The 17,767-nt window shown below is 41.7% G+C and overlaps 1 protein-coding gene across 5 annotated transcripts in view; it reads right to left on the reverse strand.

Annotated features, from left to right (window-relative positions):
- Positions 1–17,767, reverse strand: part of LOC120565568 (glutamate receptor 2-like) — a 124,093-nt gene that overhangs the window by 40,543 nt on the left and 65,783 nt on the right. For all 5 annotated transcript variants that reach the window (XR_005640270.1, XM_039811482.1, XM_039811474.1 and 2 more), the window contains exons 9-12: positions 17,371–17,475; positions 17,134–17,241; positions 8,607–8,670; positions 7,217–7,359 (exon numbers count right to left, since the gene is read on the reverse strand). Coding sequence is in view for 4 of the 5 variants with exons in the window: in XM_039811482.1 (XP_039667416.1) it covers positions 7,217–7,359; positions 8,607–8,670; positions 17,134–17,241; positions 17,371–17,475 (420 nt within the window). In the remaining variant the exon portion in view is untranslated. The remainder of the gene's footprint in view (positions 1–7,216; positions 7,360–8,606; positions 8,671–17,133; positions 17,242–17,370; positions 17,476–17,767) is intronic.

Genomic DNA, 17,767 nt, shown 5'->3' on the forward strand with positions numbered 1-17,767 from the left:
GGTCAAGTTATTTGACTATTAAGTTAATTTCGTCCGCAGGGCTGTACACAGGTTTTCACGCAAGTTTCCCGAACAAATAACCTCGCGGTGTGGTGACGATCACATTGAGCAAGACATAGTATACTATAAAGTCCAAGAATCAATTATGGGAAACGAAATTTCCCGTTCCAGTGATGCAACTGGACCCATAGTGGGTGAAATGACTCATAAATATGGACCGGATTGTTTGCGATGTCTGTCCTATTGGTCAAAAAGCTTTGGCTTTCCGCCAAATGGTTCCCTGAGTGTAGCGAAGCTCAGAATGCTAAAATTAGATCTTGAGGAGGAAGAGAAAAAATTGAAGGGGAAGAAAACAATTAAAACAGAGGTCTTAGAACAAATTGAGGATAATAAGGCATGTTTTAATGTGTGGATGAAAGAAGCTGATAACAGAGAGAGAAAGCAGTCGCAGAAACAGATGACACTGTTGAGCATGACTGATACTAACAAAAAAGAGAAAAAAGAAAAAGAAATGAACAATGTCACTGACACACTTTCTCCTCTCTATCCGAGTTTGAAAACCGTGGATTCAATTCTGGACATTCCACCCCCGTACCCTACCCCCGCCGCACGGAAGAGGAAGAGACCAGCCAGGGTACCGACGACCCGACAGACGAGAGGCGATCAGACACGGGAACAGCTCATCTCACTCCTCCGCCGCACTGATGCAGCCGCGACCGCTGGATTGCAAGTATTGCAAGGCCTCGCAGAGGAAACTGAGGAGGACGAAGATGAATGCAACGAAGGACGAAGATGCATTCCCGATGATTCAAGTCCCTACACAAGCAGGGGGAATAGTAACTCTGGTGCACAATTTACCATGACCCTTCAGGTATTCATTGAGACTTTTCTGCCCACTGTTCCAGAAATACGACGTCTTCTGATGATAAACCTGGGGCCTATGGAGTATGCAAAGATCCGACACCTTCTCCCCGAAGACCTGACCGATGATCCAGTCCTCCACCATCCAAATCTCGCAAATAGAGCAAATGACCGCTACAATGACCTGCTGGAGGATCTCTTAACCGGCATAGAGACCGTGTTTCCAGACAGAATCGACATGTCACGTGTGGCAAACACCAAGCAGAATAAAGGCGAGACGGTGGAGGACTTCCAGCACCGGCTGTCTGAGACTTTTGATAGACACAGCGGCATTGCTCGCACCACTGCCGCCGGAGCAGTGGTTGAACTATGGGAAGCTCATTTCAAAAACGTGTTTTTGAGTGGGCTGCTCCCTGACATTCGAGCTGAAGTGGACAGGGCCTGCATTGGACTGCCTGATTCAGCCCTGATGGAGATTGTTAGACATGCTAGACATGCTGAGAAAATCAGCACAAGAGACAAGACGGAGAAGAAAAGACAACAGAACAGTGATGCTGCACAGTTAACCCTCATAAAAACTGTGGCAGCAATGTCTCAAGAAAGAAAGGGTGCGGGCAGAGGAAAAGGCAGAGGCAGAGGCAGAGGAAAAGGCAGAGGAAACAAAGGCAGGGGCCGTGGCAACATTCCGGTAGTGGACAAAGACACTTGCTACAACTGTGGCGAGAAAGGGCATTGGGCCTATGAATGTCCCACCCCAAGAAGGACTCGTCTAAGGGACAGCGGAACGACCCTCAGCAGTTTGCAGATTGAGCGGGCGGTGGGGAGTAGGTGGGGGTGGAATGGACAGACAGGATGACACGAGTGCACCTGTTAAGGAGGGTAACATGCACACACACACAGATACACATGCTTGCAATGAAGACATGCTTTCCTGCATACCACAAACACCTACACCTCCCCCAAACAATAGGCAAAACATATTAGATGCAATACAGCATATAGAACAGAAGGAATTAGCAGAGAAAATGCCTACTTATGCTATGTATTCATCAGATGTGTATAAAAAACTGCCTACTACAGTGTTGACAATACAGGGGAGGGAAATAGAATTCTTGGTTGATTCAGGGGCTACAAATTCGGTTTTGAAAAAATCATTGTTTCCTAAACAAAAACGTTCTGGTAGAGTAATTCTTTCTCGAAGTGCGAGTGGTATGGTATAGCCAGAAAAATGTACTGCTCCAATGACTTGTGTGCACACAGATCCTACAGATCCAGACCCAGATAGAAGAGCAAAATGCTCATTTTTGCTCTCACCTGTGTGCCCTGTAAATCTATTGGGAAGTGATTTGATGTGTGTTTTTGGTATAGGGGTAATTCCTACCCCCACTGGCCTCAGGGTTGTGCGTTTTGATAAAAATCATCTTTTTCCTGACATGTTTTCGTTACAATCGAAAAGCACAAACTCTTTCACATTTCTATGGGACATTAACCTTTGTCAGGCTATCGACCTCCTGACAGAAGCACAACAACTAGTGTCACCTTTAGCAGAGCTAAGAACGCCACAACAAATGCATTGTATCTCTCTTGTCTCCCCAACTCCAGACGAAGAATATGTGGACAAATTCCATGAACATCACAACGCATTGCGTTTATCATCCCCAGTCCGCGGGATCAATAGAACGAGAAAATGGGACGTTAAAGACGAAACTAGCTAAATGCTGTGCAGACACAGGCCTCCCTTGGACAAAGGCACTTGCTTTGGTCCTAATGTACATGCGAATGCGTACACGATCTCGTTCCAATCTCAGTCCGTATGAGATTCTGTTTGCCAGGCCTCCTTATGTAAGGACAGAAATGCCAAAGGCGGCAATTCCCTCAACAGCTCTATGTGAACATGACATGTTGAAATACTGCACCCAACTTTCTTCTGCTCTTTCTGACATAAGAAAACTGATTTCAGCAGGTCTGCCTAAACCAGCTGAGGGACCACTGCATAAGCTTCAGGAGGAAGAACTGGCAGTCCAGACGGTGGGAAGGACCCTTCCAGATCCTCTGGTCACTCACACAGCAGTCAAGGTCGCGGAACGATCCACGTGGCTGCACGCGACACACTGCAAACAGGGTCCGGACCCAGGAGAGGTGCCAGATTCGCTAACACTTGCAACAAGTGACGAGCAGGTTCCCTGCTGAGTCACCTACGAGGGAAATCGATTCAGAGACCAGCCTGACAGACGGCGTTTCTGTGCTATCTCTGAAATCAATCGGGGAAAAACTGGAGTTTTTCTCACTGATTTGCAAACACACTGAAGGAGGAGAGAAAGTGTGACCAACATACTGGTATTGTACCTTTTTGAACACAGCACATTCCTGAAAAAAAAAAAATAAAAATTCTCATTCTATGGAGCTCTGATAGCTCTGACACTCACAGCACAATCCTTGTTTTCGTTACACTGAGGAACTGTTGACATTCCTCTGTGACTCAGAGCAGTGTGCTCAGACACACACACACACACACAGGAGCGGAGTGCTGTGGTATGCACACATGGAGCAGCAGGACGACAAGTTGCTGAAATGGTACCCTCCGAGGAGATTCGGGGGGTCCAAATTTGTACTGAGTTTATTCTTCATTACTGCATTTGTGATTTTTGCATTCGTAATGTTAGAAAGATATGATAAACCGCTGACTGAAGTAATTTTTTTCCAACACCACTTCTCCCAATGACACAGACACACCCAGACATACTAGGAACACTAGTGAGGAACATGGGAGGGGAAAGCGAGTGACGCGTTCCACAGTTTCTGCGTCTAGGAGGAGATGGCGTTCAGAGTACAACAGGTATCACAGAGCTAATGTTACTATCATGGTCAACATTACATCCACTCTTATGCTTCAGCCCTGTGACTTTGTGTGGTGCGGGGAGCATGGAGCATCAGTAGGAGAGAGAGGTATATGTATGTTACATTGCAGAGGTGATGGACATTGGTTATTACAGAGAAGGAGGAAAATGTTCCTCATTCGACCACACAAACCTAACCAATAGATTATCAATAAAGAAAGTAAACTATTCCTCAACAGGCATCTTGTTAACATTGACCAATGCTCAGTATTCGGACCAAGGTTACTTCGTTGTGTGTATTATGACCTTAGGGAGGCTTCCCTGCGGATCTTTTTAACTTGAAGTAATCTCACCTCCCACATCTGACACAGAATCACCACAATTGACGCAGACTTTTGAAAGTTTATCTAACAGATGGGGATCTTCTGAGGATAATGATGCATTCTCCACTAATGCATGGCTTGGCCTAGTTAAGAAGTTCACGCGTGATGTAGGGTATAATGACTCTTGTTGTTTGTTCACTATTTCCCCACTCCCAGAAGCAGGCTACCCCAGTAAAACCACACACATTGAATCTCACAGAAGTTGTCTGTGCTCTGACAGCACTCAATGATGTTAGAGATGAGGGGGGTCAGTTCTATTCGGCTTTTATTCAACCTCCACCTTGTGGGGGTTTTGCGAATCGCACTGTGCGTGCTCCGAATGGTACTATCTTTAAAACTAAAATGGAAAAGCATCTGATAGTATAGGACAGTTTCACCATAGCCTTATGAAGAATTTACGCCATGCCCTATGCATTGAAGCGCACGACTCTCGCCCGGGTGGGTTCTCAGTACTTGTAGGGAAACACGGGTTGTCAGTGGACTGATTTGAAATGCGCGAAACAGGGATTTAAATATTAGTGCATGCTTACACTCCACACCAGGGTATCTTAGTGCTTCAGTACTGATACCATCTTTGACTCACACCATGCGTTGGCCTGATGATTCTGGCGCAGGATCTCTAGTGGATTATGTTTGGCTCTGTGGAGACCATTGGTATCAGATTTTGACTCCACGATGGGCAGGAAGATGTAGTATGATATATTTGACACCTTCCATTACAGTTATGACTTCCCTTGTGCATACAACTCACCACTATCCCATGTACGTGCCCACATCTGATGTTTCTGCTAGAGAAAAGTGAGAGGTTACCAGCCCAGGAACTAAATTTGCAGCAGGCTTTTTTCCTTGGTATGGAACAATAAACAATGCACATAATATTGATAGGGTTCAGGAAAGTCTTGAGAATTTGACTGCTATGATGATTTCAGGGTTTGGAGAATTTCCTCCTGTTATGCGAGCTATGAGAAACATGCTAATGCAGCATCAGATGGGATTGGACCTATTGCTAGCAGCACAGGGGGGCCTTTGTCACATCATAGGCACTCACTGCTGCACATTCATCCCAGACATTTCAGGAAACATCACTGACACCATTCACCACTTGAACCTACTTTTGACTAATCTCAAAGCACAGGACGTCCCAGAACACTATGCAGGATGGGACTGGTGGGCCTGGGTGTTTCAAGGGGGATGGAAGGCTTGGTTAGCTAGATTTGATGCACCACTAATAACTTTGATGTTTGGTTTCCTGATCTGTGTATGCTGCATAATCCCACTAGTCAAGAAAATGGTCTCCTCCATCTTCATGGTAAATATGATACAGTATCAGGCACTTCAGAATACTGAGTCCTCTGACTTGTTTCGTCTGTCCAGGTATGATGATGAGGTCCTGGACACCGTTTCCAATACTGTGTGAGACTGATTTAAAAATTTTGTTTTATTATTTTTACTTAGACGTGAACGCTTGCTACAATTAAAAAAAAATGTTGTACCTCTTTCAAAAACAGCATTTCAGCAATAGACAATTATATCCATAAGTCTGAATCTTAAGAAGTAAAGGTTGATTATGTGATTAATTCTAAGATATGTTTGATGTTTGAATCTTAAGAAGTAAAGTTTGATTATGTGATCAATTTTATAATAAGGTTTGAATCTTTAAAAGTAAAATTTATTTTGTGTGATTATTTTGTAATCAAAAGGGTGGACTGTGGTGGCAAATTTTATTTTAACCATTATTGATTAATGATTTTAACCATTTGCTTAAAGATTGTTTTAAACCTCCACAAAATACTGTTCCTTCCTCTTAGACTCTTAAAGACCAGAGAGGGACAGCTGCAGCCATGAACTCTTAGCCTAGTGGTTTCTTTTTAAGAAACTCTAGCTTCTCATTTTGTTTAACGTTTTAGCAGACAAAGTCGAGAAGGCCACAAGCCATGTCTCCTTCTGCCTCCTGAGATAAACTATTGTTTAGGCTAATGTTGGGAACAGAGAGCAGGGAGGAAAGTGAGGATGGTTTGACTTTTGGTGATGTCCTTTTTTTCAACTATGGCCAGGCTAAAAGATAAAGTTAGAGGGGTGGCTTGAGAGAGGTTTTGACTATATGATGATGTGATGTTTAGATTTTAGATTAGTAATGCTCATTCAGTTGTACTGCATGTACCTTTGAATCTGTATCCTCATATTTTGCAAAATATAATAAATGCTCAAAGACCAGACTTTGGTTTAATTCTCAAACAGTCTTTATGAGTTTTCATTTTTATCATTGATATTTACTAAACTCTGCTGCTGCAAGAAAAATTCCATCACAGTATATGTGTGGCTGTGTGTGTATGTGTGTCTGCATATATGTGTGTGTGCTTGTGTGTTTGTTTGTGTGTGCGTGTGTATCTGTGTCTGTGTGTGTTTATGTGTGTATGTGTGTGTCTGAGATGTTCTGTTCTGTTCATATTAGTAGAAGTTAAAAGTATGCTGTAAAATAATTACTCCAGTAAAGTATAGATACCCAAAAGTTCTACTTAAGTAAGGTAACAAAGTATTTGTACTTCATTACTTGACACCTCTGTAACTAGTGTAGTTTAAATGCAATCCAGGCACTTAGCCGCTAAATTAAAAAATAAAGCAGAGTTGAGTAAGTTTTTGCTGGAGCAGCAAACTAGCATTCGAGACATGGGAGCACCGGAAATGAGACAATATGCTTACCGTAAACGTCAGCATCAGATCTTTTTTTAATGCAACATCAATTACATATGACATGTTATACGCTGTATTGTGTGGTCTCTGTATATACGATATACTGTTTTCAGCGAATTATAAATGCACTAGCGAAAGAAAACACCACAGAATAAAAAAAAATAAACATTCTAAAGGGCTGGGGGAGCATTTCAATTAGCATTAGAGGTAGCATTACATGGACGTAGGAAAATTAAGAGCCACTCAGGTACCAGACCAACAAGGGACTGGGTCCCCAACATCTAAACTGGTCTTAATTTGGTTAATGATGTCAGCTGGAGTGAAATCTTTCTTGGTAATGACATCAGCCAATGAAGGAACTTAGACAACCCTCACTGCTACTTTCAACATTAGAACAACATTAGAACAACATATTCTATTATTGTTTGTGTCTCTAAATCTTACCCCATACACCAGCTCTCCAACCATGCCATTCCAGATCTTGGTTTCTGCATCTCTTGCTCCGTATTTGCCATCTCCCACAATCCTTAGCTGGTAGCGTATACCACAGTGCTTTGCTATTTCTGCGGCCAGGTCAACACAGTAACCTAGGATCAGTCAGAGAAAACAAACAAAAAACACATGCACAAAGAGACAAAGATCAGCAGTGTTAGACAAGCGTCTCCAAATACAGACTACAGTGTGGAATATTTTCAATATTGCACGTTCCAATAATCAGCAGTTACCCATCCAAGACTTCCTGGGTTTGACATATATGGTGACAGGCAACAATTTTCAAAAATTATATCACCAACATATTATGTATATTGTATGAAAGTCTGAAAAAGCTGTATAATCATGCTTCATTAGAAGGTGGCAGTACTATTGTTATTTATGGAGAGCCCTGTATATAGGTCTGGGGAAATGGGACGAACCAATTTCTGTAGCTTTAACCCTCTGGGGTCGAGAGCTCCGACGGTGTGTAATATGCAATTTTTTTAAATTATGTGAATAAGATAAAACATAAAACTTTTCACATTACTCAGTCACATCAGGTAACATTCCACAGGGAGAGTGCAAACCCAGCCCCGCGTATTTGCATCTCTATTCACATGCCGATTAGTTTCGGGATTGCGGGAGGATCTAAGTCACACTTACTACGCCCAAGTAAACCAGTGAAAATGCCATGCAGCTTTGAGCATAATTCATTTGGATACAAGCGTTGTATTTTGGAAGATAGGCGGGATTCTGAACGCCGATGTCTGCTTCACACACACACAGCAGAGCAGAGAGGTATAGTGTGTGCACATGTACCTAACTGGGAACGGTACAGAGAGGATTATCAACGGCCCAGTGTGCAGATGAACTAACGCTACGCTCATTAATGGAAGTATAAAACCTTCATGAGTAAAAAGCCAATAATTGGCATGGAACTTCAGAAAGCGATATTTCAATCTGCTCTGTCTGCATGCAGTGTCTCATCCACCGTGCGTCTGTATGTAGTCTAACTCTTTCTCTTAGTTTGCCACCAATCTCAAAATGTGGCAACCCTGGAAGAGAGGAGAGGCTGGTTTGTTTACGCCAGCAGCTGAGTTTACAAGAATTTTCCAAATTTCAAGATTTGTGGCAAACTAAGATAAGCAGTAAGACTACATCAGCAATTATATATTACTTGTCAGTGGACACATTTGGAAAATTGTAAATTATAAGATTTCTGTCAATATTTCTGCCATGCTTTTATGATAAAAAAGGTGTGAAGCTATTAATCTAAATACATGACACATGTATTCTAATCATGCTTGGTAAAAGAATCAAACACACACACACACACAATCAATATAGTATATAAACATACCTTCATAACGGTCATTGTCTTGAAATAGCTCAGAATTCTTCTTCATCATCACGTAGGGGGCTTCCTGCAAGCGCGCGCACATGCACATACACACACACACACACACACACATTGTGTTATCAGGTCTTCCAATAGATGTAAAAAGTCAATAACCTTCTTATTTATGTTATTGTCAATGTGTGAATTTATTTATTTGTTAAGATTATTTTGGGGCATTTTAGACAGGACAGTTGAAGACAGGAAAGGGGGAGAGAGAGTGGGGATGACATGCAGTAAAGGGCCGCTGCGGTAGGGACTGAGCCTTAGCACATGGGGCGCACGCTCAACCTGGTGAGCTACCAGGGCACCCCGTCAATGTGTAGATTTAAGTAACCAATAATGATTATATTGTCATAATTTGAGCTGATATTAGATAGCATCTCAGAGTACTCAGACAAGAGATTAGGGCAATGCTTCAGTGGCCTATAAACAATAACTGCAGGAATGGCTTGCTGACATTTCAGTATGACAGCATGATAACTTAAGGAACTAAAAATATCTGAAGAATTATCCCTTGGTTTCAAAGCATCGGTACATATGGTGGCTGTCCCTCTGCCCCTCCTGACTTAGGGGGGGAACACAACCTATCAACAAAACAAGAAATATGTGTCCTTGTACCTAATAAATATTTCTTATCACCGGTCTGCACAGTCTGGCACCTTCTAAGCCAGTGTTTCCTCTCTGGATAATTTCACTTAGATCCCTAGGCAAGTAATCCATTAGAGGCCGCCACATGTCCATAAAAGTGTCGTCATTTCCTTTTAATTTGGCACTTAGTCTTTCCATAGGAAAAACTCTAAAAATGTCTTTGTTACAGTGGGAGGTTTCTCACTAATCCAATTAAATAATATACATTTTCTGGCCAAAAATAAGAGTTTATTGAGTAATTTGGATCTTTTCACATCCATTACTCTATTCAAAGATGGCAACCCCTATAGAAACTGGCCCGGATCTTTACATATGCTGTGTTTAAATATTGCTGTCACTTCCTTAGATACACATGGCCAGAACTTTGATATTCTTGGACAGCTCCAGACGCAGTGTATATATGTCCCACTTGTTAACTTACATTTAAGGCACAATGGTGATCTATTAGGGTCAATTTTGTTCATAACATGAGGTGTCCTGTGCTGTCTATGAAGTATACATCCCTACCAAGCATCTTCATCATATACACTTTGAAGGTCCTCCTCACAAGCCCATCAACATTGTGTTGGTTACAACTCTGAAGGCTATTATAAAAGTATGCGATAAGACCTTTATTCAATGTAAAATGAATAATGAACTTATCAATTGGTCCCTTCAGTGTTTCTGTTTGAGTTGGCTTGAAATTTATATTGATAAAGTGATGGACTTGAAGATAGGCAAACAAGTCTTTTTGTGGAAGTCCAAATCTGTTTTGTGCTTGTGGAAAGGACATGAGGACATTATTATCATCAAACAAATCTGCAACCACTCTCACTCCCCTTTCCCGCCAAGAGCAGAATACAACATTATCAACACCAGGTAGGAAGTCCCTGTTACCCATAAGTGGAGTCAAATAGGAAAAGGCACCCTTTCTGCCTACAAACCTATGCATGTCATGCCAGATCTTAATAGAGCTTTGAAGTATTGGATTGTCCCTTACTTTGGGAAGGGCAGTTTTTTTACTAGTGAGTTCCCCTAGTAACTAAATGGGACACAAGCCCATGATTCAAGTGGGTCCTCTAATCCCTTTAAATAGCAGTGAACCCATTCATATATGAATCTGCTATGACAGGCCCAATTGTATAATATAATATTATGGAACGCTAGACCTCCACTGTCTTTTTGGAGCTGTAAAGTTTTCATACTTAACCTGGGTTTTTTCTTTTGCCAAATGAACTTTGAGAAGTCCCTTTCAACCTCTCTTGCTACCTTTTTAGAAATAAACAGAGGCAACATCTGCATGGGATAAAGCAGCCGAGGTAGAACATAAATTTTTAACAAGTTATTCTGCCCATCCAAGAAATTGGCAAATCCATCCACCTGTTAAGATCACTCTTGATATCTTCATGTACATTGTTGAAATTTTTTCTCAATAAATTCTTAATATTCTGGGATACAGAAATACCTAAGTATGAGAATCCTGAGGTAGACCAGAAGAATGGAAAGTTTGGTATGATTGGCACCTTATGACCATATCGAATTGGCATGGCCATTGACTTACTAAAATGAATCTTGTATCCAGAGAAGTATCCAAAGGTCTGAATAACAGTCATTAGAGCTGGTATGGACTCATCTGGACTGGTGAGAAAAAGACGAAAATCATCTGCATATAACGCAATCTTATATGATGTGGATTTAATTTGGAAACCCGCTATGCTGTTATAGCTTCTAATAGCCTCTGCCAGTGGTTCAATGGCCAAAGGAAAAATAAGCAGGGACAAAGGGTCCCCTTGCCGAGTGGACCTCCCTTACTTAAACTCTGATGATTTTATACCATTAACAAGTACACTCGCTCTGGGTGAAAAATATATCAGCTTAATGAGTTTAATAAACCCCTCCTCCAGTCCATATTTTTCCATGATGGCGAATAAATAAGGCCACTCCACACGACCAAATGCCTTTTCGGTGTCAAGTGAGATAACAAGACCTTGTGCCTGATTAGTATTTGCATGTTGTGTTATGTAATTTTCTCATATTGGTAAAAGAATCCCTGCTTTTAATAAAGCCTGTCTGGTCAGATCCGATTAAGAGTAGTTCTCAAGTCTTTTCGCTAATATTTTTGAAAAGATTTTACTGTCCACATTAGGACAATAGGGCAGTATGAGCTACACTTGTCGGGGGGTTTTCCCTTTTTAAGGATTAAAGATATATTGGCAGCATATAATGAGCCTGGTAGGGAACCTTTCTCTATTGAATGAAGGTACATCCTTAGCAGAGGTCCATCTATAGAGTTTAATAATTTTTTATAAAACTCTGGACCATAACCATCCGGTCCCGGGGCTTTTCCGTTCTGCAGAGAATTGATTGCATTTTTTATCTCTTCACTGCTTCTGGTAAGGAGGGGAGATTAAGCTTTTCTAGAAAACTCTGTATACAATGTGATGATATAGTGGATTCTGAGGTGTAAAGTTTTTCGTAAAAGCTCTTCATTATCTCTACCGTCGTTTTGGTCTCATAATGATTTGTCCCAGTTTCGTCCTTTAAGGAGGAGATAGCCCTTAAGGTCATGCCTACCAGCTGCTAAGCGTGCAAGTAGTCGCGCTGGTTTGTCACCCATTTCAAACAGTCTGTGTTTTGCATAGAAGATAACTGCTTATGCCTTTTGCGTCAAGAGTTGGTTAAGAGCTGACCATATGGCTTCTGCTTTTTTGAACAGGGTTGCAGAGCAATTATCCTTTCGTTGTTTATCAAGATCAGCCAATTGTCTCTCTAAATTCAGCTGCTCTCTCAAAGCTTCCCTTTTCCTGGCTGTGCTATATGAAATTATGGCTCCCCTCAAGTAAGCCTTAAGCGTATCCCAAAGTATTGATGGATTGGTATCATTTTTATCATTAATTGAAAGACAAATATTGATTTGTTCTTCCATGAAGGTCACAAATGAGGGACTATTAGAAAGTGAGGGATTTAGTCGCCAGTAGCGTGGTGTGGGTTGGGGGAAGGGGGGAGAAACCATAACGGACGTATCTTCATGGTCTGATAGTAAACGAGTACCTATAGTACATTCCTCCACTCTATCTAACACCATCCTTGAGACAAATAAATAATCTATTCAGGAGAAACTTTGGTGTGGATGTGAAAAAAAGGTAAAATCTCTCCCTCTAGGGTGGAGAATTCTCCAAGCATCAAACAGCTGTAAATCTACACATAGCTCTCTAGTGGCCTTCCTCATTTTAGACGTGACTTTAGTCAGGGGGCGTTGGTCTACCTCAGGGTTCAAAACACAGTTAAAGTCTCCTGCAAGCATACTGAATGTGGCGGACATTACAGAGGCATCAGCTAACAATTTAGAGTAGAATTCTTCTTGGTACACATTTGGAGCATATACACATCCAATCATTATATGTTCCCCATATAAGAATCCTGTAATAATCACATATTGACCTTGACAATCTTTAACACACTTTTCTAAAGTAAACAGAGTGTTTTTGTTTATTAGGATGGCCCTTACTTGTAGAAAATGACGAGTAATAAATTTGTCCTACCCATTCTCTCTTAAGTTTTTCATGTTCCTTATCATCCAAATGGGTTTCTTGTAACAGGATTATGTTAGCTTTTTCCTTCTTTAGCCAGCATAATAGTTTCTTACGTTTAACAGCATTATTTATTCCCTTTATGTTAAACGAGACATACTTAGTGGAATTCATCGTTCTACCCAGTTAGATGACTGACTATGAGTGCATCTAGCCTTAAAGCAAGACACATAAAAGAAATAGTACAAGGGCACAAAAGGAGGAGAAAAAGGGAACTAAGATAAGGAAAACAAGAGAATATAAAAACATGAAAAAAGTGGGTCCCAGACCTAACTCACTCTCTTTAAACTTATCTTCAAACCACACAAGTAATAGGAACGTGTACTCGTCATTGAACACACTCAGCCGAAACTAACGTGTCCCATTGGATGCAGCATGAACAGTCCTCTCAGGGATACAAAACAAAGGGTCCCTTGGAGCTGGGAGGAAACAACGCACGTTGTGAGCGCACTTGACCATGGTCCACAGTTGTTCTTCGTGAAAGACAGCCGTCATGACACCCACTTGCTCCCGACTCGGGGTGGCATATAGATTCACCTTAATAGAGCACACCTACGTTAAACATAATGTTATATGAGTTTACTTGTGCACCAAACCACCCCGATCAGCGTACGCTGCTGTAACTCTTCACAGTACTCACAGAACCGTATCCATTGCCCCAATAACGTGAGCAGCCTCCTCAGCTGTGTCGAAGGAGAAATCCTTGTTGTTGTAGGTGAAGCGGAGGGTCGCCGGGTATTGCATCCTGAACCTGACGTTCTTGGAAATCAGCTTTTGGCACACATCGTTGAAGCTCCTCCATTGCTGCAGGACATTTTGCGGGATGTCCTGACGAATGGAGATCCTGGCCCCTTCGTATTCAAGCTTCTGTTTCGCACCAAGCACTAATATCTTCATTTTATCCGCCGGGTAATGAAGCTTCATGACGACTACGCGGTGCCTTGCAAAAGTATTCACCCCCCTTGGCTTTTTACCTATTTTGTTACATTATAGCCTTTAGTTCAATGTTTTTTTAATCTGAATTTTATGTGATGGATCAGAACACAATACTCTAAGTTGGTGAATTGAGAAATGAGAAAAATATATACATAAAACTATTTTTTAGAAATAAAAAACTGAAAATTGGCATGTGCGTATGTATTCACCCCCTTTGTTATGAAGCCCATAAAAAGCTCTGGTGCAACCAATTACCTTCAGAAGTCACATAATTAGTGAAATGATGTCCAAAAAAGTGTCACATGATCTGTCATTACATATACACACCTTTTTTGAAAGGCCCCAGAGGCTGCAACATCTAAGCAAGACGCACCACTAACCAAACACTGCCATGAAGACCAAGGAACTCTCCAAACAAGTAAGGGACAATGTTGTTGAGAAGTACAAGTCAGGGTTAGGTTATAAAAAAATATCCAAATCTTTGATGATCCCCAGGAGCACCATCAAATCTATCATAACCAAATGGAAAGAACATGGCACTACAAAACCTGCCAAGAGACGGCCGCCCACTAAAACTCACGGACCGGGCAAGGAGGGCATTAATCAGAGAGGCAGCCAGGCCAGGTAACCCTGGAGGAGCTGCAGAGTTCCACATCAGAGACTGGAATATCTGTACATAGGACGACAATAAGGCGTACGCTCCATAGAGTTGGGCTTTATGGCAGAGTGGCCAGAAGAAAGCCATTACTTTCAGCAAAAAACAAAATGGCACGTTTTGAGTTTGACAAAAAGGCATGTGGGAAACTCCCAAAATGTATGGAGGAAGGTCTGATGAGACTAAAATTTAACTTTTCGGCCATCAAAGAAAACGCTAAGTCTGGCGCAAGCCCAACACATCACATCACCCAAAGAACACCATGTGATGTTTTTCAGCAGCCGGGACTGGGAAACTGGTCAGAGTTGAGGGAAACAGGACTGGATGGTGCCAAATACAGGGATATTCTTGAGCAAAACCTGTACCACTCTGTGCTTGATTTGAGGCTAGGATGGAGGTTCACCTTCCAGCAGGACAATGACCCCAAACACACTGCTAAAGCAACACTTGAGTGATTTAAGGCAGAGCTATTCAACAAGGGATCCGGGACCCCTAGGGGGTCCCCAGAGTTACTGCAGGGGGACCACCAAATTCTTAATGTTTTGAAAGTTTTTTTGAAAATTTCAAATGTCTTAACATGAATCTAACATATTATTAGCAAATATAATAATAGGTGTAACTGGCCTATAGGTAAGGTAATCACTAACATAGCCATCCACAGATACAGTTCATGCCAAATGATTAACTGTGCCATATGTATGTTTAACACTAAAACATGATTTATAAAATCATGCCAACAATTATTATTTTAATAGCACTAAAAAGGTATGTATAAAGGCTTTAGGCTGCTCTCCATGTTACTGTAGGTCCAGTTTTATATGCAACTAATTTTAAACAATTTGTAGTTGGGGGTCCCTGATCCGTATCTCTTCCAGTTAAGGGGTCCTTGGCTTAAAAAACGTTGAAGACCCCTGATTTAAGGGGAAACATGTAAATGTGTTGGAATGGCCTAGTCAAAGCCCAGACCTCAATCCAATAGAAAATCTGTGGTCTGACTTAAAGATTGCTGTTCACAAGCGCAAACCATCCAACTTGAATGAGCTGGAGCAGTTTTGCAAGGAAGAATGGGCAAAAATCCCAGTGGTAAGATGTGGCAAGCTCATAGAGACTTATCCAAAGTGACTTGGAGCTGTGATTGCCGCAAAAGGTGGCTCTACAAAGTATTGACTTTAGGGGGGTGAATAGTTATGCACATTGACTTTTTCTGTTATTTTATCCTATTTGTTGCTTGCTTCACAATAAAAAAAAATAAAAAAAAAAATCTTAAATTGTGGGCATGTAAATTAAATGATGCAAATCCTCAAACAATCTATGTTGATTCCAGGTTGTGAGGCAACAGAACATGATGCCAAGGGGGGTGAATACTTTTGCAAGGCAATATAGATGTCGGATGGGTTGGTTGGGAGCTATGGGAACAGGTTCTACTGTACTGGGCAGTGTTGATAGTGTGAAGAATGTTTGGTGATAGTGAATGTGTGCCCTCAAAGCTGGGAAAGAACGTTCACCCCGAGGACAAGTTAAACTTGTCAATAAGTTTACACAAAATTCTGTGATGCAGGCTGAATGAAGCCAGGTGTGGCTGAATCTCTCCATGCCTCTGTTAAAAGACAAGAGGGGACCAGAGATAAAAAAAAATGCTTCTCACACTCTTGAGTAAGTTTAAAAGACGGATAAAATCGTCCGACTGCTTGAGCGAGGTGTCATTGGTGCCAACATGAACAATTACTATTTGGACATGAGGGTAGGCCGTAACAATACCTCGTAATTGTTCTAAATTATCAGAAATGTTGGCACTTGGTCCTCTGAGAGCCGGGAGGGGTTGTAGGCAGAGGAGATGGTGCAAGGTGGGAACATCCTTCCAGTGGAGGAAACTCTTGCATGTCTAGGATACTAAACATATTGGCCAGTGGGAGCTGCAGAGGTTTAGGATGGGGAGACGAGCACTTTGCAATGCGTTTACCTCTGCGGGCTGCAGTTCAGCGCTCGGGCTAACGTGGAGTCATACAATCCACTCTGATCCCAATGTATATGCTGTGTAAGGTTACCATCCCTGTGTGATGTTACAGTTTTTGTTTACTTCCTCAGCGTTTAGCAGAACACTGCGTCCCTATACAAACCGAGATTGGTCAATTTCATTCCATTTATTAGGATCCCCATTAGCTGTAGCTGAAGTAGCAGCTATTCTTCTTGGGGTCCATACCAAACACAACATTCTATAATTAATAATATATTGATGTCTGAGCTCTACTATCATTGGCCGTTCAGCCAGTCCCAAGAGACTAAGCAATCTAGATGCGCCCCAAAGCAGTCAACCTATGGGAAACACTGTAACCCAATGTTACTGGTTCATCTTAGTGCCGTGAGGCTTCAATGATTGTACTGATGGTATGTGATGCTAACAGTTTCTAATAATATGAATTACAAATAAACTATTCTTTTAATAAAAATTGTTTTTATGTTTCTAGAAGTGTTACGCTCTTTTTATGAAGGCATTAATGCTTCTAGGAATGGATTTGTCTTTTTAAGTGAAACCAAAATGGCATGTTTTAACCTATGGCCTTGATGCCCTGGCATGTGGCCTTTGTGCCTCCAAATAAAATTGAGCCAAGTGGCTTATTTTCAATGTGACTGTTACAATACTGGCTGTGTTGTTATTGCGTGTCATTCATTTGTTTATTACCAGTATAGTTGTGACGATGACTGTCTTGTTTTCCATTCCCATCGTGTCGTTGGGGTAAAGGTCGGACTTTGTCACCACCATTTTATCCACCTCATTCCAATAGCCAATCTAAACACACACACACACACACACACACACACACACACACACACACACACACACACACACAGATAGTTACATATCACATTGCTGCATGCTATAATAGTATTCATGATGGCGAATTGATTCTTTTGTTACCTTAACAGGTCCATTGTTCTTCAACTCCATGACTGTCACCGAGTAGTTGATTCTCTTCCCATACTGGTCAAACTGAATGTTCCCTGTTAAACCATCTACACGCACCTACACACGCACGCACACACACACACACACACACACACACACACACACGCGCACACACGCATGCACATGCACAATTTTACAATTTAGCTCCAATCATTTCATCTTTTGTGGTACTTTGTTCACAATACTAATTAATCTACCAGAAATGTGCAGGTCACCACAGTGCCTTGCCAGATGATGCTGCATTGCGTTGCAGCAAAAATTGAGCCAGGTTTTTTGTTGGATGACCCTGCATTGTTTGCCGGAGCCAGCTTAGACACAGAAGAGTTTTCAACACAGTCTCAGCATCCCG

Source organism: Perca fluviatilis, chromosome 1, assembly GCF_010015445.1.
Source record: "Perca fluviatilis chromosome 1, GENO_Pfluv_1.0, whole genome shotgun sequence".
Lineage (NCBI taxonomy): Eukaryota > Metazoa > Chordata > Actinopteri > Perciformes > Percidae > Perca > Perca fluviatilis.